Raw genomic sequence first — 21,764 nt, 5'->3', positions numbered from 1 at the left:
TAGCATTTTTGGAAGCAGAGTTAGATAAAAATTTTTATTTTTTTAAGATTTTATTTATTTATTTTAGAAAGACAGAAAAAGCAAGCATGTGTGATTAGGGGAGGAACAGAAGGAGAGGAAGAGAGAGAGACTCTCTAGCAGACTCTCTGCTGAGTGCAGGGCCTGATCCCATGACCTTGAGATCATGACCTAAGCTGAAATCAAAAGCTGGACGCTCAGCCAACTGAGCCGCCCAAGCACCTTGAAATTATTTTAAAGTTAACGTGGAATAATATGCATGGAAAGTAATGAGGAAATGGCTAGGGGAGAGAATAATCAGGGAGGAGATTCATGTTCCAAATACTAAAATGGATTTTAAAGATGCTTTCAAGGTATTCACTCATTAAACAAAAATTTACTGAACACCTTCTCTTTGCCAGTTTCTGCTCTAAGTGCCAGTGATGGAGTACTGACAAGAACAGACAAAAACTCTTGTCCTCATTAAATTTAGATTCTTGTTGTGGGAAACAGACAAAGAAATAGAAAAATATATAGGTCGTGATACATTCTATGAAGAAAAATCCAGTAGCACCAGGGATAGAGAATGCTGGGTAGAGGAGGAGATGCTTTCTAAATATGGGAGTCAGAAAAGACTCCATTGATGACACTTGAACAGAAACATGGAAAAGTTGAGAAAGCAAACCATGAGGGTATCTGGGGAAATGGCATTCCAACAGAGGGGACAACAAGTGCAAATGTCCTGGGGTAGAAGGAGGCTTGCCATATTTGTGAAATAGTGAGGAAGCCAAGGTGGCTGGAATGACCGGAAGGTGAAGTGGAAGAAGATGATGTCAGAAGGATAATGGCAGGAGGAGGCTATCAGGACATTTTGCCTTTAACTCTGAATGAAATGGGAAATGTTACTTGGTCTGACTTACATAGATTATAAAATGATCATTCTGGCTGCTGTGTTGAAAAAGGAATTACTAACTCTTCTCCAAAAATGAGTGAGTTTCTGGTTGATAGATGACACCCACAGGCCATGTTTCCTGACTGGATACATCTAATGTGATAAGAGGCCACACACACTGGAATTGAGATTCTCTCTACCACTCCCCAGAGCTAAGACTAGTGAATAAAACAGTGTCAGCAGCTACAAATAAATGCCACCAGACGGTGGAACAGGACCGAGAAAAACCTGATGAAACAGAATGTTCCCTACTCCACTGTTACCTGGGCAGTTGATCTTCTATTTACTGCCTGATGCTACCCTTCTGAGAGAGCCAGCGTATGTTCTCATCCACTATCCCACTCATCAGTGCTGGCTGAGACATCAACCCTTGAAGTCATGGTGGAGGAGGTAGAGATGGCATTCTGGGAGACACAGTGCCCACAAGTTAGAGCATGAGATGATGGGTGGAGCCAGAGGAATTCTAGCAGCGTGCTAGGGATTGTGATATTTGCGTATTAATTACATCAATCCACAGGATATGGACTCAGTGGCAGATGTTGGGAAGCATCTGGCATTGCAGATCGCATGAGGGGAAAGCCTCTTGGAAATATGGAGCTGAGCTGAGAGAACCCTCTGGCATGTCAGTAGCAGAAAATGTCACTGTGACCCCTGTGGTAGGGGGCAGATTTGGTGAAACTTGCCTAAAAACACCGGGTCTGCAAGGATCCAGCCTCATTTAGGAGCAAGAAAGGAGAAAGAAACACATCAATTTGACATCTATGACAAAATGCTGAAGGAGGTGTGTAATAAGAAATATCTTAGCACTTTGTAGATTCAATTCTAAATGTTATATCCTTGGAAAATGTATACAAAGCTCATTCTTGGACTTCCAAATAAACACACTAGAATCATCACAGCACAGACACAATCAAACAGGTCAGCTCTTTGAAGTGTTCTTTACAAACATTATCACAAAATGGGACAACTAAATATCAAATCTGATCTTTTCATTCGTTTAGAATATCTGAATATTAAAAACGACTGAAGGGCCACAGTAGAGATTTCTGGAAGTACTGGGTTATTAATATGTTAAGTATTGGCAATGCTATTTTATGAATGAATCAAAATTGTACTGAAGTGTTTACCTGATTTTTACAAAATGCTTTAAAATTCCAAGATGCTGTCTCAGTAATTATATAATGCAGGCCAGACTCCACAATTTTACAGTAAGTGAGAAGCCTAGACATATAAATAGCTCAATGGTTTGAACGTCAGTACTTCAAAAGTTTCTGTCTTTAGGAATTATGAAGATGTTAATTTTCAGTAACACATACTTTTAATAATAAGCATAAATAAAATTAGAGTTTTGGCTTTTTAACTTTCGATGATTTTTAAGAAAAAGTTTTTGTTCTTTGAACTTTATAGTCCTTGCAAATATCTAATTCATGAATAAAAACCAACCAATTTGGGACAAGAAATTATTCTCCAAAGGTTGTTTTCACTATCTTTGAGTTTCAGGTGTGCAATTTAGTGATTCAATAGTTAAAATCCCAGAGGAGAACACAGGCAGTAACCTCTGACATTGGCCATAGCAGCTTCTTACTAGACACATCTGGAGGCAAGGGAAACAACAGCAAAAATAAACTATTGGGACTTCATCAAAATAAAAACTTCTGCACTGCGAAGGAAACCATCCACAAAACTCAAAGGCAACCTACAGAATGGGAGAAGATATTTGCAAAAGGACATATCCGATAAAGGGTTAGTATCCAATATGTATGTACATATACATATAAATAACACTTGTAAAACTCAACACGCCTAAAGCAAACACTCCAATTAAAAAATGGGCAGAAGACAAGAACAGACATTTCTCCAAAGAGGACATCCAGATGGCCAACAGACACGTGAAAAGATGTTCGATATCACTTACCTTCAGGGAAATGCAAATCAAAACTACAATGAGATATCATCTCACACCTGACAGGATGATTAAAGTCAACAGAAAAGGAAACAACAGGTGTCGGTGAGGATGTGGAGAAACCCAAGAGGGGGAACCCCGTCTACCTTTTAAAAGTGATAATGATGGGATGCCTGGGTGGCTCAGTAGTTAAGCACCTGCCTTCAGCTCAGACCATAAACCCAGGGTCCTGGGAAGGAGTTCCCATATCAGGTTCCCTGCTCAGCGGGGAACCTGCTTCTCCCTCTGCCTGCTGCTCCCCAAGCTTGTGCTCTCTCTCTCTCTGACAAGTAAATAAAATCTTAAAAATAAATGAGATAATGATAGTAATATATAAAGGAATGAAGAAAGGAAATAATTTAATAATTAATAATTGAAATGAAATGACAGAGATAACATCAATGTTACTTTAGCGTAGTAGTCTAAAACCTTAAAAATATGTACCTCTAAGGGAAAATGTGATTCATAGTTTATTATTGAGAAAAAAAATAGAACCGTTCTGAGTTCTTCTATGTAAATGATCTCATTTTCAACCACACACTTCTAGAATTTTTTCTTTAATGAGCTATTTTTTATACTTTTTATGTGTATTTAACATGACAAATTTAGACAGATACAAAAACAAAAAGTATAATAGAAATAGAAGGCTGTTTGTATTTAAAAGATTCATGAGCAGGGACAGAGGAGGCTTTCTCATCAATCGCCTGGCACCCCGCAGAAGGCGCATAAATCATAGATCTGTTTTTCTTTTAGGAAATAACAGTTATCATTTAATCTTTGGTGTTTTAGTTAGAAGTTTCAAAAAAACAAGAGAGATTGCTGATCATAGTGTCATACAAATGTGTCTCTCAAAGTACTGGGGTAATTAAGTTATCTCTTCTACTCCCCTATAGGCTATTCTAATTAGCATGCAACCACTTCCTTAATTCACTGTAGTCACCAAGGACAATGTGATTCTGACTGTTGTGTTTGTTATTTTACTGCCTGACAGCAAATTGTATTTGCTGTTTTATTGACTTGGACTAAAAATACATTATTGATTACCCATAATCAATCTGTTACAAATCTGGCTATGGGAAAAGGAAGAATTAATAAATCATTATAGAAACTTATTGGTTAATCAAGTTTATTCTCAGTGGCAGACACCCCTGCCCCTGTTCCCCTGTTCTCCTGCAAGAGCAGACCCTCATTTGACCACTTCTCTACTCTTCCCCTTTGAAACCTGAGTGCTGGGGCAAACGTGACCCCACCCCAGGTCATGGAACGAGACAACAGTAACCAAATATAAAATAATAGAAACCAAACAAATTATTACCATCCCTTTGGCCAGATATTGGTTTCGTTGCTTAAGGTTTTAAGCTAATCAAGACTTAATTGGGTGTGTCAGCTAAATTGGCTAATTAGTCCAGAGGAACTTCCATTCCATAGTGATGGGAAAGCTTCTCTCTCTGTCTTTCCCTGACTCTCTGATTGTCTGTCTTTGTGCAAGGTAAGGACGAGTAAGCATGCCACCCCAGTGGCTACTCGTGCTCCTCTTAGGAAGGAAGCCAGCTAACATATTGGAAAGGCCCCGACCCTCCCCTGCCTTCTCATGTCTGTTATAAGAGGTGAAACACTTCTTTATGGTTGTGTAATAGATGTGCTGGTGGTGCCTGCCCCACTTGGAAGAACAATGGGACTTACACACCCCAACTCCCCACAGCACTCTGGCTCCAGAGGCAAGAACCACTGGTGGAGTGATGGCAGGATGAGCCCCTGAAGGTCCCACCTGCATCCTAGTCTCAGCTCTCTGTTCACACAAGTCCTGGTTCTCCTGCCTGTGCTAAGGTGAGTCGATTTTCTGGTTGTTTCAACCAAAAGAAGTCTTATTAGCCCTGACAGGTAAAGTTCCTTCAGGAGCCAATATCTCCAGACCTGAAACTGATCCCAGTGACCTTGCCTACCTTGGGCATGCAGATCACCAAATGCCCTGTCGTCTGAGATCGTCTGGCAGTACTGCTGTCAGGCTTGACTTCCGCAGGAAGGACAAGCTGGAATGGCTGAAAACAAACAGGAAGTGTCCCAGAGAGGGAGGGCATATTACATGAGAGGGTTACTTCGAAAGGTATTTTTAGTACCAGTTCAAGATTCTCCATTCCATTTTTTTTTAAAGATTTTACTTTATTTATTTGGCAGAGAGAGAGATCACAAGTAGGCAGAGAGAGAGGAGGAAGCAGGCTCCCTGCTGAGCAGAGAGCCAGATGCGGGGCTCAATCCCAGGACCCTGAGACCATGACCTGAGCCAAAGGCAGAGGCTTTAACCCACTGAGCCACCCAGGTGCCCCTCTCCATTCCATCTTTAAAAATACATACTTAGGGCACCTGGGTGGCTCAGTGGGTTAAAGCTCTGCCTTCAGCTCAGGTCATGATCCCAGGGTCCTGGGATCGAGCCCCACATCTGGCTCTCTGCTCCACGGGGAGCCTGCTTCCTCCTCTCTCTCTGCCTGCCTCTCTGTCTAGTTGTGATTTCTCTCTGTCAAATAAATAAAATATTTTAAAAAGAAATACATGCTTAGACTTAGTAGAAAAAATAATAGTGTCTGGGTTATGCTTGATATGCATGAACTATTTAACCTTTTTAATAAATGGTCCAAAGAACAGTAATCAATCACAATGAAACAGTCACTGGTCATTTATGTTAACATGGCTAATAATGAAGAATTTATAGTTAAAACTTCTTGTCATAAACCATCAACATATTTCTACTTTAAAGCATTCATATGACTCTTATGAATGCTCATAATCAGCAAAAAATACTATTTCAGGGCATTGGGGCGGCTCAATCAGTTAAGTGCCCTAGTCTTGATTTTGGCTCAGGTCATGATCTCAGGGTGGTAAGATTGAGCCCCACATTGGGTTCCATGCTGGGTGTGGAGCCTGCTTAAGATTCTCTCTCTCTTTCTCCCTCTGCACCTCCCCTCTGCTTGTTTTCTCTCTCTCAAAAAAAAAAATACTATTTCAAAAATAATAAAATTACAGTTGCATAAATGAAATGACTCACAATTTAAATTGGGTGTATGATTTGAATCTAAGTTCAAGCACAGGCTATCACACATAGACCCACCTTATCAGCTCTGAAAGAAGTACTAACACAATAGATACAAAGTAAAAATGTTAATTTTATGGAGCTACACAATGGTTAGTCAACAACTAATCTTGCTGTATACCATTCCCACTGTGTAAAAAACAGAGAGCTGTAAAAAACAGCTCTCTGATTGGGCTTCTTTTCTTCTCTTTTCATATTATGTTAACAGTTTTCAAGGCAACCTAGCTTAGTTTGAGGCTTGGCTTTTGAAACTAACAGTCCACCACATCCTGCTCACCTTTCCTTTGACCATGACCCGGACATAAGTGGGCTGTACGTCAACATCAATTAAAGAGGTGTCCATGTACCTGCAACACGAAATATACCAAATCTTACCATTTTCAAAAACATTAAGTTAAAAGAAGTGCAAATAAAAACTACCATTTACAGGATCATTTTAAATGAAATAAGCTTCCAATTTCCCTGCTCGACAGGTCTTAAGTCTTACATTAATCCCTAAACCAAAGGAAATTCAATATATCAGCAATTTCATTTTTAGACCCACAAGTACTCTTGGCATTGATTGCCCCTAACCTAAAAATATCTGCGGCCTGAAACACCAGAGGTTTGCAAAAAACAGCTTGCCATGTTCTTTCATGAATATTTTATTTTAAGCCCCTACGCCTGACATGAATAGCCAGGAACGCTGAATCCATGACGCCTGGGGCCTGCTCCAGCCGCTCCTGCTTCCTGAGCTGTTCTCCCTCCCCTGCAGCTGTTCTGCCTGGAAGACTAGCTCTGCTTCTCCCTGTGAAGCCCCCTCCTGCTGAACAAGCACAGCCTTCCATCTATGGCTGTGGTCCCAGGATCGGGGTGACAGTTCTCCTTCACTTGAGGAACGAGTGAAAGAGTCAGGCTTCATCTCACTTGTTTAGACAAATAATCAGACAATGTAGAGTTATACATTTAACAATACTGGTCGCAAACATAAGCAGACGCAGGGATGATTCAAAACGCACACACATTAAGGCAGGTAGAATGAGACCAGAATGAGACCAGAGCTTCAGTCCCACGGACTGTGAGGAAGGGTCTGCACCCCCTCCTGCTCCTTGGACCACATTCCTCAACTGCTCTAAGCCCAGGTTCTTCATCTGGAAAGAGGATGCAAAGTGCCTCTCCTCTAAGATTGCTGTGAAGATGCAGGCTGAGTGCCTAGTGCAGAGTTGGGGTGAACATAGCATGGTTCTATGTTACTTAATAACAGTTCCTGTAAGACTAAAAAGCATAGGCAAGGTTTCTTAAAGCCTCATGTTGAGTATCTACTCTGTTAATGGATCACATCTTGTCTACGCGTCGAGCTGCCTAAAGTGTTCATCTGCCCCTACATCCAAGGTCTTGGCCTGTGCTGGTTTCCTCCACCTGAAATAATCTTCTGCTGGTTCTCTGCAGAGACCACTGCTTTTCACCCTTCAAATGTCAGCTCATGTCACCAGCTTCAGTGACCATCCCCAACACTGCCGACCACCAGACTGCGCACACGGTTGGTCTCTGCACCTGAACTCTGGCCCTTCCTGTACAGGATGCTTCTCTCTTTAAAATTACTTATTAGATGCTTTCCTGTTTATTGTCTGTCTCCCCACAGGGCCATAAGCTCTAGGACACCAGAGACTATGTTCAGAACATGCCTGTTACAGTCTCCCCATGCCTGGTACATAGTAGGTATTCTATAGATATTTGCTGGATAAAGACAGGAAATGTATATGAATAAATGAATGAATGAATGAACTTAATCTTCATACATCCATGTGCCAATGAAGCTAACAAGGAATTTTGGTGTCATTAGTTCAGACAGAATCACGGGAAGGGAAGGATTTTACTACCTAGACAGGGAAAATCTCACCACTCCTTGAAAAAGTACATGATGGGGGATGGGGAAAGTTTTCATGTGAGGACCGAACATGAAGGAACAAAGAGAGCTACAAAGAGAAAGGGGTACACATTCATTAAGCTCTGGAAACACAGCCTAAACACAGAAAGGACTTAGAAGGATGAGACAGAATGTTTAATGAAACACAGCGGAGAGGGAGCTTAGGTTGCTGCAGGGACAGAAGACAAGGCGTCAGCTGGAGAAGAGCCACAAGGCTTTTAAAGTCAGGTGGGCTGGCAGTGCCAGGGGCAGAAGACTTAACAAGGGGTGTAACGGGGTGTCTCAGCATGAGGAGGAAGGAACACACTAAGAACTAGTCCTTCCTCACAAGAGCCAGAGGTGGAAACAACCAAATGTCATGTACTGGGGGGATGTACAGAAATGTGGTCCAGCCACACAATGGACCATTACTCGGCCGCAAACAGGAAGGAAATTCTGGCATACTACAACACAGACAGACCCCAAAGACTTGACACAGAGGCATGAGTGATTCCACTTACATGAAGTACCAGGAATTGGCAAATCTACAGAGACAGAAGGCAGACTCAAGGTTTCCAGGGGGAAGGGAAATGGGTATGGGTTTCCTTCTTGTGGTGATGAAAATGTCCTGGGGCTCAGTGTTGGCAAGGCAGCACAGCCTGGTGAAGTCACTCTGTGCCACCAAATCTTGTCCACTTGAAATGGCTAACCTGGTGAATTTTAAGTGACCTGTATTTTACTACAATTAAAAAAAACAAAGAGTTGGCCCTTGGCCTATTGAGTACACTTCTGGCTCCTCTGATTACTGTATTTACTCTCACAAGATTCACCCTGTGGAAATTTACTCCCTTCTAGATAATTTCAGGATAACAATCCCTCTGTTCTTCATAAAATGTCCACTGGGTTTACTGGGAGATTGGATAAGACAGAGCACACAAAGAAGGGCCTCAAAAGAGAAGGGACCTTATTATCATTCATGCTTGTAAATGTCCTCTGGCTCCCATGACAGGCATTCATTCATTCATTCATCACTCAAGCATTCATTCATTCCTGAGCTCACAGCACTCCAGGTGTGAGGTATTGGTGTTGGCACAGGAGAGACAAGGAGGGAGGAACAAACAAAACAAAGTTCCCGCCTTGCCCACACATTTTTTAAAAATACAAGTAAATATATTGTTGGTCAAGTAGAAATCAAAAAGCAGGAGAGGAGGAAGGAAGTGCTGGGGCAGGGATAGGCGCGGACTTAGATCAGATGGTGAGCAGAGGCCCACAGGAAAGGAGGCAGCAAGCCTTGTGGACGCCTAGCGTGAAGGCCCACAGGCAGAAGGATGCGTGGGAGCAAAGTCCTGAGGCACTGGTGGGTCCCAAAGAGCTGGAGAATTAGAAAGACTCCATAAGTGGTCACTGCAGTCAGAAGCATGAAGGACAGTGAGCCAAAATCTAAAATCCTCAAGGAATGAGGCAGGGTAGGACACAGCTGGGGAAAAAGTTGTCTGCTAGAGATAAAGAAGCTGCAGGCTGTGCCCGCAGGTCTCTAAGGTGGGACTGGAAGGTGGGGGCACCACCTGATGCTCACTATTATATCAAAGTGTTTTGGAAAAAAGAAAGAGAACATAAAAGTACAGCGGCAGTACTGAGAGCCGAGGGGGTCTGCGGTATCAGCTTTAGGAAGCAGCAAAGCTCTGAGAATTATTTAAACTCTGCCTTAGAAGAAGAGATCACAGAGTTCTTAGCCCTGGGATTGTGGGTTTATTTACTTCTACTTTTGTTTTCATTTTTACACTTTTTAAAATTACAGTATGTTCTCGGTCTTAAAAAAAGAAGGACGTCTTCATTTGGCAAACAAAACTCCATTTCAAAATACTTCAGAACTCAAGAGATGGCACCGAGTATGAAAACAGAAAGAAATGGCATTAAATAAATCCATAATAAAATGTCCTTACCTATAGACAGCAAGGTCCAAGATGATCTGGTTATGTTTTTCATCATCTTTCAAGGAGAAGTCAAGTCTAAGGAGCAATTCATTTGAGGGGAAGAAAGATGATGTCTTTAGCAATATTGTATAGATAACCCATTCCATTATCAAAAGTAAACTTGGTAATAATTATATAATAATCTCCAATGACAAAGTTATTTTGGTAGGTGAACAATAAAATGTCTACATTATTTTAAAAATTCAACAGAAACCTATAATATATTCACAAATTATTTGTTTACATTGTTAATGTGTGAGAATACTAAGGTAAATAACAAAAAAATTAGCATTGGTGCAGACACAGAGACATCTGGTGGTTAAAGCTTTCTTTTCTACTTCATTCAAGTTTGTTAGAAGCAAGCTAAAACACTGTAATTATTTATGGAGAAGTAAATGTTGTATTTGTCTCCCTGTATCCAGCATTCTATCCCTTTGGTTTGTTTCTTTGTTTTTGGTTTTGTTGTTGTTTTAGATTTTATTTATTTTAAAGATCAATAGAGAGAGAGACAGCATGAGCAATTGAGCATGAGCAGGGGAAGAGCAGAGGGAGAAGGAAAGTAGACTCCACACTGAGTCCAGAGCCCCAGAGCAGGGCTCAATCCTAGGACATGAGATCATGACCTGAGTGGAAATCAAGCGTCAGACGCTTAACTGACTGAGTCACCCAGGCGACCCATCCCTTCTGTTTAAATAGTCCTGTCTTCCTTCTTTCTCCTTGCAATCTTTCTTTTTCTCCTTTCATCGCTGACCTTTGCATCGCCCTGAAATGCTGAGACACTGCCCATGATCTATCACCTCCATACGGATGATGAAACAAAGGTTCAGAAAGGTTGACTCAGGTGGGAAAGAGGCCATATGAGCCTGGGGAGGCAGGATTTCAAAGTCCTACCTCTGGGGTGCCTGGGTGGCTCAGCTAGTTAAGTATCTGCCCTTGGCTCAGGTTATGATCCTAGGGTCTGGGATCGAACGCCTCATCAGGCTTCTTGGTCAAGCAGGGAGACTGCTTCTCCTTTTCCCTCCCCATCTCTCTGCTGCTCTACCTATTTGTGCTCAATCAAATAAATAAATAAAATCTTTAAAAAATATTTTAACTTTCAACTTCCTAGGTATAACTTCCATAGTGGCAACATACCATTCAGAATTATTTGGTTGATTTATTTTGAGCAGCTCACTTGTCATATTATTCTATAAAATACATAATCCAACAATAATAAAGAATGTAAGCTAAATTGTTTGGAACGATTTGGCAGTCAGCAGAATGTCTCTGTGTGGCCATCCCTCTTGGTGCTTTCAACAACCCAGCCATGCAGGATTCCTTCAGCTGCTCAAATGACCCATGCGCTTGTGATCTCATCTCAGGAGCTTTCTTATGTGTTGGCCCCTCTGCATTGATTGCTTATTCCCCAATTGTCCAGCCAGACAACTTGAACTCTCCCTTCATATATCACTGGAAAGGTAATTTCAGAGAGTTTTTCTACGGCAGAGATTGCTATTCATTCCCCACGGTCCACTTCCTCTTTATCCATAGTAATAGGACCCCTGATTGCAATGAGGAACATGCCATGCAGAATAAAGACAACACTCTCCAGCCTCTCCTGCAGCTGGATATGGTCGTGTGATTTAGCTCCACGAAGGAGAGCACTGTATGGTGCTTTCTAGGAATTTCCGTAAAGAGAGGGAGTGTGTGTCCTTTCCTCCCTCTCTTCATCTTCAACCAGCTGAACAAAGAGATTATAGGAGACCAAGAGAAGAGCCACAGAGACTACTTGGCAAACTGTTGTAACTGCAAGAGGCAGATGACAGGTTTTCAGATGGTGGGATGGAGTTAGTGAGAAGCGGTTGGATTCAGATAATATTGAAGGAAGCGATCGTAGAGTCACTGATAAAATGCCAGAGAGAAGAATCAAGGATGGATCCAAGGTTTTGGGTCTTGATAAATGGGGTGATGCTTGCTACTGAGTTGGAGAATGCTGGGGGACAAACATGTTATGAGGGAAATTGGTAGTGGGCATGGGAATTAGGACTTCTGTTTCTGTCATGGTAAGGTTATAATACCTACTTTACATTCACATGGTGAGGACAAATAGCTAATTAAAAGTCCAAATCTTGAGTTCAGGGAAGAGACTGGTCTGGTTATAATGTGAAGATAGTGTTTACAGCCATGGAATTTGGTGAGAGCCCCACAGTGTCAATGTGAAATAAGAAGGCAGCTGAGGAGTTGGCCTGGGAGCGCTTAAGTACATCACAAAGAGAGTCCAGCAAAGCCTGTGAAGATGAGAAAGTAGGAAGGTCAAAGAATCAGAAGCAAAGGGAAGAAACTGCTAGAAGAAGGAAGGGAATGATGGAGGTGCCTGAGTGGCTCAAGTCATGATCTCAGGGTCCTGGGATGGAGCCCTATGTCAGGCTCTATGCTCAGTGGAGAGTCTGTCTGAGGATTCTCTCTCCCCCTCTTTCTCTGCCCCTCTCACCTCTCAAATAAATAAATAAACCTCTTTTTTAAAGATTTTATTTATTTATTTGAAAGATTTTATTTATTTGTTTGATAGAGAGACAGAGAGAGACAGCGAGAGAGGGAACACAAGCAGAGGGGTTGGGAGAGGGAGAAGCAGGCTTCCTGCTGAGCAGGGAGCCTGAGGTGGGACTCGATCCTAGGACCCTGAGATCATGACCTGAGCCACCCAGGTTCCCCTAAAATAAATAAATCCTAAAAAAAATAAAGGTAGGTCATGATCTATTTGGTCAAATTTGCTGGGTCAAGTATATAGAGCCTGAGATTTGAAATGATGTGACTGAACAGAAAAGCAATGTGAACATGGAACATGGAGACAATGTGAACACTGAACACAGAGATGATATCAACACAGAACACAGAAACAATGTGAACATACAAAACTGATGTCACTACAAAAGTTTTAGGTGACAGAATATGCAGACATGGTTTCAAGGAGAGTGAAGTGAGTAGCTGGTGACTGAGTCCAGCATCTCCATGGGGAACTTTGGCTACTAAGTGGGGACAGAGAAATAGGATGGTAGCTGCCAGGGGCACTAGAGAAAGGGAGCTTTCTTGTTTTTTAGGATGGGTGATATCACAGTGTCTGTAAACTGATGAATGGATCTAGTAGAAGAGAGAGAAATGATACATAAGAGAAGGGGGTCTTTGCAGAAGCAAGTCCTTGACAGGAAGAGGGGTGGGATCAGCATGCCCACAGAGAGAGTGACTCAGGAGGGGAAGTTCACCCACTGCAGCAGGATAACAGAGAATATGTGCTACGCCCAGAGACACTGATAAATTGGATGAGAAAACTTCTAACTGCTTCTTTTTCTCTCTGGAGTAAGAAATCCGTTCTCTAGTTGGGACCACACAATGGAAGTAAGAAGGGAACAAAAGGGGTGAGAGCAGCCTATGGGAGATTGGAGGAGTGAATTACCCAACAAAACACAGTATGACCACCAGAAGTCCACTTGAGGTCCAGGATAGTAGATTTCTAGTAAGACCAGCAAGTGAGCTGGGAGTTTTCCTCCAGGCATGCATGAGGGAAAGTTCAGGAAGTCATGTTTGATTTAAATGGGGTTGAGATGGGGAGGGAAGGAAAGAAGGACAAGAGAGTTGAAGATCCATGTCCAGAGTGAATCTCTGTGACGAACCATAAAACCACAGTGGAGTGACAGAGGAGAGAATATGAGGGGCAGGGGTGGGCAGAAAACCAGGAGATGAAATGATTCTTGGTCTTCACAGGCCAGGTGATTACTGGAGTGCAGAGAGCTCCCCAGGAGCATAGGGGATGGTGCCCAGTGGGACACTCAAGGGAAGATTCCGGAGGTGGAAGAGATACAGAAGATGGCAAATCTGAGAATAAAAGTGAATTGTGTGGCTGGACTGCAGGGGAGATGATGGCGGGGAGTGACGTGGTAGAGGGCCAGAAAGGCCAAGGCTGGGGTGGGTGGTCTACATGGAGGGTGAAGTCACATGACTGGCGGTGGGAGGAAAGGCAGAGACAAAGACACGGGTCTGTGTGCAACAGTCTTCTGCAGTGAGTGGGGAGAGGGTAAGCATAAGGATTGAGCAGAAGTAGTCCATGACTGCAGAAGGACAAGGGTGGTATATCCAGATGGCCTGCGCTCCAAGGGGGCTGGGAATATTTGGGGAAGGGAAGAGAAATGGTCTGAAAGTGGCTAAGAGGTACAACTCTCCTGGTGGTAGATGTCATAAGGGAGGATAAGGAGGGCAGCTGTAGAGGCAGAATCCTTAGTTTCCATTCATGAAAGAGGATAAAATGCATGCTGAGAGAAAAGGTTGAGGATAGAGGCTTTGCTGATGAGGCACGAGTTCCAGAGGGCACGGTAGCAGGGAAGAAGGGGTCAGGGAGGAGGAAGAGAATGAGGTGGACTGAGAGGTGTACAGAGCCATAAGGGAGCAACTTTCTGGGAGGTGACGGATGACCCAGGAGGGGGAGGAAGGGTGGCCATGGCAGGATGAAAGTAGGTGACGGTAGGGGCAGGTGGTAGGTATTCAGTTCTTCACGGATCCCCCTAAATAGAGTTAGCAGTAGGGGCAGGTAATGTGGTCAGTGTGGTGAGAGGAGAGGTGGTCTCACCAGGGGCCCAGAGAGCTCTGAGAGCCTCCCTCAGGCCCTGCCATAGGCTGAAGGGAGACTGCCTTCCAACTGGATTTCGGAGCTCAATGCGTGTGGACCCCTGTCGTAGTCACTGCCGCATCCTCATGCCTGACGTTGTGTCTTCTGCTACATTAACTTCTGCAGGATAAAGAAGGGATGTGTTGTGTGGCAAGTATAAGTTTGATCATGGAAGTCACTAGAACTGGGTTAGCATGAGCAAGGCAGACACACCATCCATTAGCTCGGGCAAGTCACTCCACGTATCTCAAGCTCAGGTTTGTAACCCATGAAAAACAAACACTGCCTGTCACACAAGACTGCCAGAATAGATGCCGCCTGGAGATGATCAAGACAGTCCCTTCCTCCTGGGCCTGACATAGAAAATGAAAGGGAAACAAACAACCTTTGAGCAATGAAATGAAGCCAACGAGATTTAGTCCAAAGTTTCTTTTGGTCTGTATTTTGGCCACAAAAGGCTATTTATTTATTTACTTATTTATCTATTTATCTTTTTATTTATTTATTGGCCTTCTTTCCAGTTTTAACTTTTAAGACAGCCAGACAGGGTAGATATTATTATACCTGAGGATTTCTGGTTTGAATATTTTCCTTCTCTAATTAATGTCACTGAAGTATCTATATCAGATTCTTTCCTTAACCCCCCAGTGCTTTGGAGACATGTCCCAGAGTGGAAAGCAGACACACACAGGAGAGGTACCATAGTCCCAGACAGCCTGTTCAGGGCAGAGCTTTAAACATCAATAAACATAAGAATAATTCACTTGGAATTTTCAGGCAGAAAACTGGATATGGTCCAAAGTTTCAGGGGATACATAAATAACTAGGATTTCCATATGTCAAGATCATGTTTGGAGTGCCAAGAAAATAAAATATAACATTATGTACTTGAAAACACCATAGATGCTCCTCTTTCAAATATACGCACAGTGACGTTCTTATTAGGCTCACCAGGCTTGTTAAGAGCATTTAAGATACATTCTCAACACAGCAAACCTGCAAGTGAAAATCGTCGTAATGACCACCACCAAATGTTCTGCTTCTTACAGTATCTCTTTGGTCTCACGTACTTGGGATCATTTACGTTCAAGGCCTTCCCATCTTTAGTGATCAAAATCCTGGGTGGTTTCACTTTCTTCTTCTTTTCACTTGGATTGGAGATGGATAGAACAAGGGGCAATGGGGAGAGAGAAAAATAAAGAGAATGAAAAAGGAATATTTTTGTGAAACAGTTTAAGAAAAATTGAGGAGGTGTCTGTGAATACATCAACAATTCATTGTTATAAAGCCCATTCTTTTAATGTTGCGCTGGGAGTTGATAATCAAACCAGGTTTCTGGATGATTGCATCTATGTCTGTAAAGCAAAAATGTGACCAAGACAATTTGGCAAATAATTAAAAGAGGGGGGGGTAGTGGAATTCCTACTTTTTGTGAAATATCCATGAATATTTAAATTAGTCTACTTTATGCATGATTTAACCAGATAACTGTCAATTCTCTGTGTATACAGCCTCTGCATTAGTTAAAATGATCATTTTTAAAATGCCAAGTAGATTGTATTCTATAAAAGTAAAAATACCAATACATTAGAATCTATGTAAAAGGATGTTTATTACAGTCTTAGCAGTGGCAAAACCCCAGAACTATGATGAATGCCCATCAGTGGAGGAGTCATGGGCTCCACTGTGGTATTCATGCTATAAAAGAGTTTGCAGCTGTTAAAAATGTGTTCGCTCTTTATCTACTGTTCAAAAAATGGATGGAAAATGTTGATGATGTATTTAGTGAGCACAAATTCATAAAATATAAGTCCATTTTTGTTTTGTTTTAAGGATTTTACTTATTTATTTGACAGAGAGAGACACAGCGAGAGAGGGAACACAAGCAGGGGGACTAGGAGAGGGAAAGCAGGCTTCCCGTGGAGCAGGGAGCCCAATGTGGGGCTGGATCCCAGGACACTGGGATCATGACCTGAGCCAAAGGCAGATGCTTAATGACTGAGCCACCCAGGTGCCCCTCCATTTTTTTTTTTTTTTAAAGATCCCATATCATACGTTTGCAGAGATGATGTATACAATTGCAGAGGGTGGAGCAGGCTCTGATGGGATTGACCCCAGCCTTTTAACACTCATTACTCAAAGAGGTACAGACAAGAGGAAAAGAAATGGTTCAGAGAGGAAAGATTCATGGGATCGCATGAAAGAAAAGTGCAGAACGTAAGTTGTAGCTATTTAAACATTACCGAAGATATACACAAACTTCCTAAGGCATATCTGGACAAGCTCTGGAAGACCAGATGGAGAAATGTGTTTAGTAAATGGAACTGTAGGCAATTCTTTGCCTTGAATTTCTCCTCTTTTAATACAGATTTTGTATCAGTTAATTTTATTTTAAAATGTAAATTTATGCACATTTTTCTGCATCTTAAACAGGGTCCCCAGATCCAATAAGTTAATATGTCCATGCACTGCATTATTCTCCATGACCCAAGACAAGTAAGGGACATCCAGGAGAGGGAAACATCCCAGGGACCCAGGGGACTGAATACACTACGGCATACTGTATGAAGTGACTTGGATTTCTATATAGCTTAGCTGTACTTTATTTTAGGCTGTTAGGGGGAGAAAAAAAATGTTTCCTGGTTTCAGGCTCAATACAACGTATTACACAATATACTTTACTATGTATACATTTTATCTACACACACATAAATAAATATGATGTGTACATATGCGTGTACATTGCATATATGTTGGAAAGATAATACATATTATAAAAAACGTGTCAAATTTTCATTCCAGAACTCTAAGTCTGCAAAGTACTTTTACACATTGGCTCATATGATTGTCTTAACAACATTGTTGGGGAGTTAAGGCAGGGATGAGAATCCCTGTTTAGCAGATAAGGAAACAGAAGAGAAGTTAGGTGATTCCCAGCATCACACAGACAGTGGCAGAGTCAACACATGAGCCCGTGTTTTTGGTTGTTATTCCAATGCTCTCCCCAAAGCACGGGGTGGACTCTCTGTGTACAGACTACCACATTTTATAAACAAGCATTTTGGGTAAAATTCAATTCTCATTTGATACCTCCCTATCATTTAGCTAATGAACAAAATGGCATGAAAGCAGCAGTGATTGCTAATGGTCTTTTTTAGTCTTTTAGGTTCTTGCTTTCAGTCGATAATCACAGGGAAAGACACTGCTCCACTCTCGTAACTGCCATGCAGACAGCGGTATAGCAGAGTTAAATGATCCCATTCCCAGGCACTGGAATTAGAAGAATTTCCATAAGTAGCACATTTTACATACTAGGCCTGAGCAATGACATGAAATGACATAGAGTTTAGCTTTTAAAAAGCCTCTCTGAGAATACCAATTTAAGCATTCTAGCTTCTAACAAACCATCAAGCTATATCTAAACAATTCAGAAGTGAAAGCATACTGTAGAGAGTCTAAGAGAGTTGTATTAGGAAAATATAATGCCCAGTGAAACAAATTTCTAATTTTGCAAATTATAAGATGCAAAGAATCTTAGCCCACAAACTGCCCTTTTTCTCGGTGGTGTGATAATCATTCTCTCTCACCCGGACCATACTTGCATTTGATTCACTGAAAGTTGTTAAAAAATTAAATACATCCAAACAAAACTAACTAAGATGCCATCACTCATGACATCCTAAGGAAGAGAGTCTGATACTAACAAATGTTAGTAGATACAATGCAACAGGGAACTGAACTTAGAAGCAAAGTCAATGCATGATGGCTAGCAAAGACAGAATGCAGTTAAAGAGTAAAATCATGTGCAGTCACGAAAATATAATCCCTAGGAGAGCATGCATCTCTCTCAATGATAGGAAAAAATGAAATACCTTAATTTTTCTTGGTCTTTCCGCTGTTTTTCCATATGCCTAAGTGTTTCCAATCGAGATTCAGGAGTAAACAAAGAGGGCTTGTTCCAGAATTCCAGGTCATCTTCACTGTCCTTGGACTTTTTTTGGTTGCATTCCCCTTCTTGTCCTTCTGGTGCCTGGGCATGGCAGTTGCTCTCTACTGAAAATGGGCTGGGAAAGAATAAATAGATCCAGAGCATGTAAGACCAATACCGGGTGTCACGGAGTTTTGTGCTCAATACTGCCCCTTAAATTTCTTACATATTTTTCGTAAGTTATCGTCTTACCTTTGAACGACAAAACATCTCTGAAAGAGTGCCTATGTAAGCCAAGGTAGACAAACGTACTGCCCCAAATGAGGTACATCCTCATCATCTACCACGTGTCACATTGCAGTGATCAGACAGAAGGGCTCCCAGGCCTGGCTGATAAGAGTCACCTGGGGAGCCTTATGAGGAGTACAGATGTCTAGACTCCCACCAGAAAGTCTAATTAATAGATGTGGACTTGGGCCCAGGAATCTGTGTTTTATGATATTTTGCAAGAGGCTCTGATGATCAGACAAACTCAGGGACCACTGGGCCTTCCAATGACCCCACCTCCATTCTGGCACTCCTCAGTTCCATCCTCCACACTGCTCTCAGAGGAATCTTTCCAACAGGCAAATTAGATCAGATTATGTCCAGGTTCTTTATTGATCCTCTATCTCCAAAATTGCCTAGTGGGATATATAGGCTCCTCCATGGTATGGCCTTTTATGGATCGCTTCTGATGTCATAGCTTTAGATGGTAACAGTGCTGTGTTCTCTTTTTTATTCATGTTCTGTGGATTGTCAGAGAGTTAAATGATGTCTCTACATGACATCAAATGGGGCATATGGGTTATTTGACATTCATTCAGTGTGGATGCAAGAAATATTTATCGAGCACCTTCTGTGTGCCAGGCACAGACAATGACATATTTTCAGGAGATGCTACTCTAGCAGAGGAAAAATGACACCAGTCAAACAGTAAACCCTGAGAGATTCTCTCCCCTCACCTTGCCCTGCAACATCCACTCTGTTTCAAAACATGATAAAATCCACACGAAGCTTTCAGCACCAATTATGGCAAACATTAAGTACTCATAAATGTTACATTTTATTGTTGGTACAGAAATGAGATGACATCAAAGGCTCATTTCGTTGCTCTTCAGGTAAGATACTATTTGAAGAAATGAACCAAAAACACTAGAATGTGAAATTTATACAGTATAAACAGAACATAGAGTAAGATTCTGCTTACACTTTGTTACATATTACAAAATGTAACTAGATAGTTTAATAAGCAAAATCATGCAAATTGCTGAAAACAAATGCTTTGCCGTATAGCTATTGTTCTTTATGGTGTTGAAAAGCCAATCTATTAAGGGGATCTATAAAATTCTCCAATATTCTAGGTAATCATCACTGAAATAATTGATTCCATTTTCAGTTAAAAGAATTTGTTTTTGCTGGAAAGTGACTAATTGGTTCAATTTTATCTTTTGCAATGTAAAATAAAATAGAAAACATAAAAATAATTGCACTTAAGAAAAACTATAGAAATATCAGCTAAAGAACTCAAGTCTCCAAAAGCAAAACGCATGTAAATGCACACAGCTGGGTGATGAAGCAGCCTGAGCTCATTAGAATACGGGCAAACAATGTCCTCTTCAGCCACTTCCTTCAAAGCTGTGCCCTCAGAACTCTCTTCCCACTCCTGAGCACATCCCACAGCCTGAAGTCCCTCCCAAGCACAGTCCCATCTCAGCTAAAGGTATTAAAGGCCTCCGGTTTAAGTAAGACTTTACTTACATTCTAATTGAAGCCCTTCCCCTCCCTCTCCAAACTCTTCTCCCCTCACCCAGCTCATGGCTGGGCTATGCATGGGGAAAGGGGCATAGGCTACTGAACCCATCATTGCTCATCTACTCCTTCCCCTTGTTTCCCACCTCACTGGCTTCTTCAGGTCCCCCTGACTTCAGAAATTTGGGCCTGGGACAACAGATGGGGAGAAGGAGGCAAATACCTCTTCTGAGACAGATGCTCTCAGATCTTGGCTGCTGGCTCCCTCTCTAGGGCTGATGCCCACATACTGGCTTTCTCTTGTGAGCACATATATTGGTTCTTGGAGACATTATAATAGCCTTCCAAGTTCATATTCCCTACCCAGCTGGTCATGTGTGACAATGCCTCAGCTTCTGCCGCTGACAATCCACCCCCCACTCTCAGTCCTACCACTTTCTTGGACAGCAGCCCTTCAAAGACAGTTCAAGTGCAGTTCCTTCCCCTGTATGTACTTGGCCCATGGGATAGCCACAAACCCTTGTCATGGCAGATGCTTGAAGTATAAACTGAAGCCATTAATGCCCACTTTCTTGACCCTTCCTCTCTAGGCTATTCCAGGACACAACTCATCTCTTCAGTCCTCTCGAGGCTAGAAACAGGCTTCAGAACTAGTCAAGGGATGAGATGCTTGTCTCTCCTCTTGCAGCCCTGGCATCTTTATGGCGTTTCTTCTTACAGTCTCGAAAGTGGAGTAGCCTCTACTCCTCTCTGACTAGGCCAGTGATTCACTATCTTGATGACCTTCCTCCAGAACCTCTGGGCTTCTGTCCAAATAGGCAGAATGCAGTCAGAGGAGCAATGGCTGAAGGACGAGCCAGTCAGTCCTGTGGGGAAGCAAGTAGGCACCTGCAAGAAACCCAACTGCAGGCTTCTACTCGATGCAAACAACAGATCATTTTAAACATGTGTGAACTCGTATAAACCAAGAAGAAATGACCCCCAGCACATTTTATGTGCCTATTATAACTCTGATGCAAAACACTGAGGAAAATACAATGAAAAAAGAGTATTACAGCATAAACTCACGTACGAACATAGGTTTAAATATTATAAGTCAAATATTAGCAAAATGAATGCAGAAATCTATTAAAAATATGCCATGGACAAAAATGAATTTATTCTGGAAATTCAAGGATGGCTTAATATTGGAAAATTTATTAATGTGAGTCAACACATTAACAGATAAACATGGCTATCTCAAAAGAGGCCAAAAAAGTACTTCGTAAGATCCAGGATCTGTGATAAGAGATCTCCATCAATTTGTAATCAAAGGACACGTACTTAACTCTGCCAAACCTCACAGTAAACACCTTACTTATGATGAGAAATTAGAAAGATTATTTTTACAGTCAGAACTAGACAGATTCTCACTCTTATTGGGGCTATTCCATTCTATACTGGAGGCCTTAGCAGGCATCATAAAGAAAATAAAAAAGCAGAGGGATAAGGATTGGAACATTTTTTAAAAGTTGCCACTTATTAAAAAAAAGTGTGTTCTTCTATATTGAAAACACAGGATCACAGACAGACTAA

At 41.8% G+C, this 21,764-nt stretch overlaps 1 protein-coding gene across 1 annotated transcript in view; it reads right to left on the bottom strand.

Moving 5' to 3' along the window:
* DNAAF11 (dynein axonemal assembly factor 11) overlaps positions 1–21,764 on the bottom strand; it is a 75,354-nt gene that overhangs the window by 26,578 nt on the left and 27,012 nt on the right. Inside the window, exons 6-10 of the mRNA XM_046018201.1 lie at positions 18,343–18,534; positions 15,541–15,618; positions 9,805–9,870; positions 6,254–6,323; positions 4,835–4,930 (exon numbers count right to left, since the gene is read on the bottom strand). Of these exons, the coding sequence (XP_045874157.1) occupies positions 4,835–4,930; positions 6,254–6,323; positions 9,805–9,870; positions 15,541–15,618; positions 18,343–18,534 (502 nt within the window). The remainder of the gene's footprint in view (positions 1–4,834; positions 4,931–6,253; positions 6,324–9,804; positions 9,871–15,540; positions 15,619–18,342; positions 18,535–21,764) is intronic.

This window comes from Meles meles, chromosome 1 (genome assembly GCF_922984935.1).
Source record: "Meles meles chromosome 1, mMelMel3.1 paternal haplotype, whole genome shotgun sequence".
In the NCBI taxonomy this organism is placed as follows: Eukaryota; Metazoa; Chordata; class Mammalia; order Carnivora; family Mustelidae; genus Meles; species Meles meles.
The sequence above is the reverse complement of the archived record's forward strand: the minus strand, read 5'-3'. Positions and strand labels throughout refer to the sequence as shown.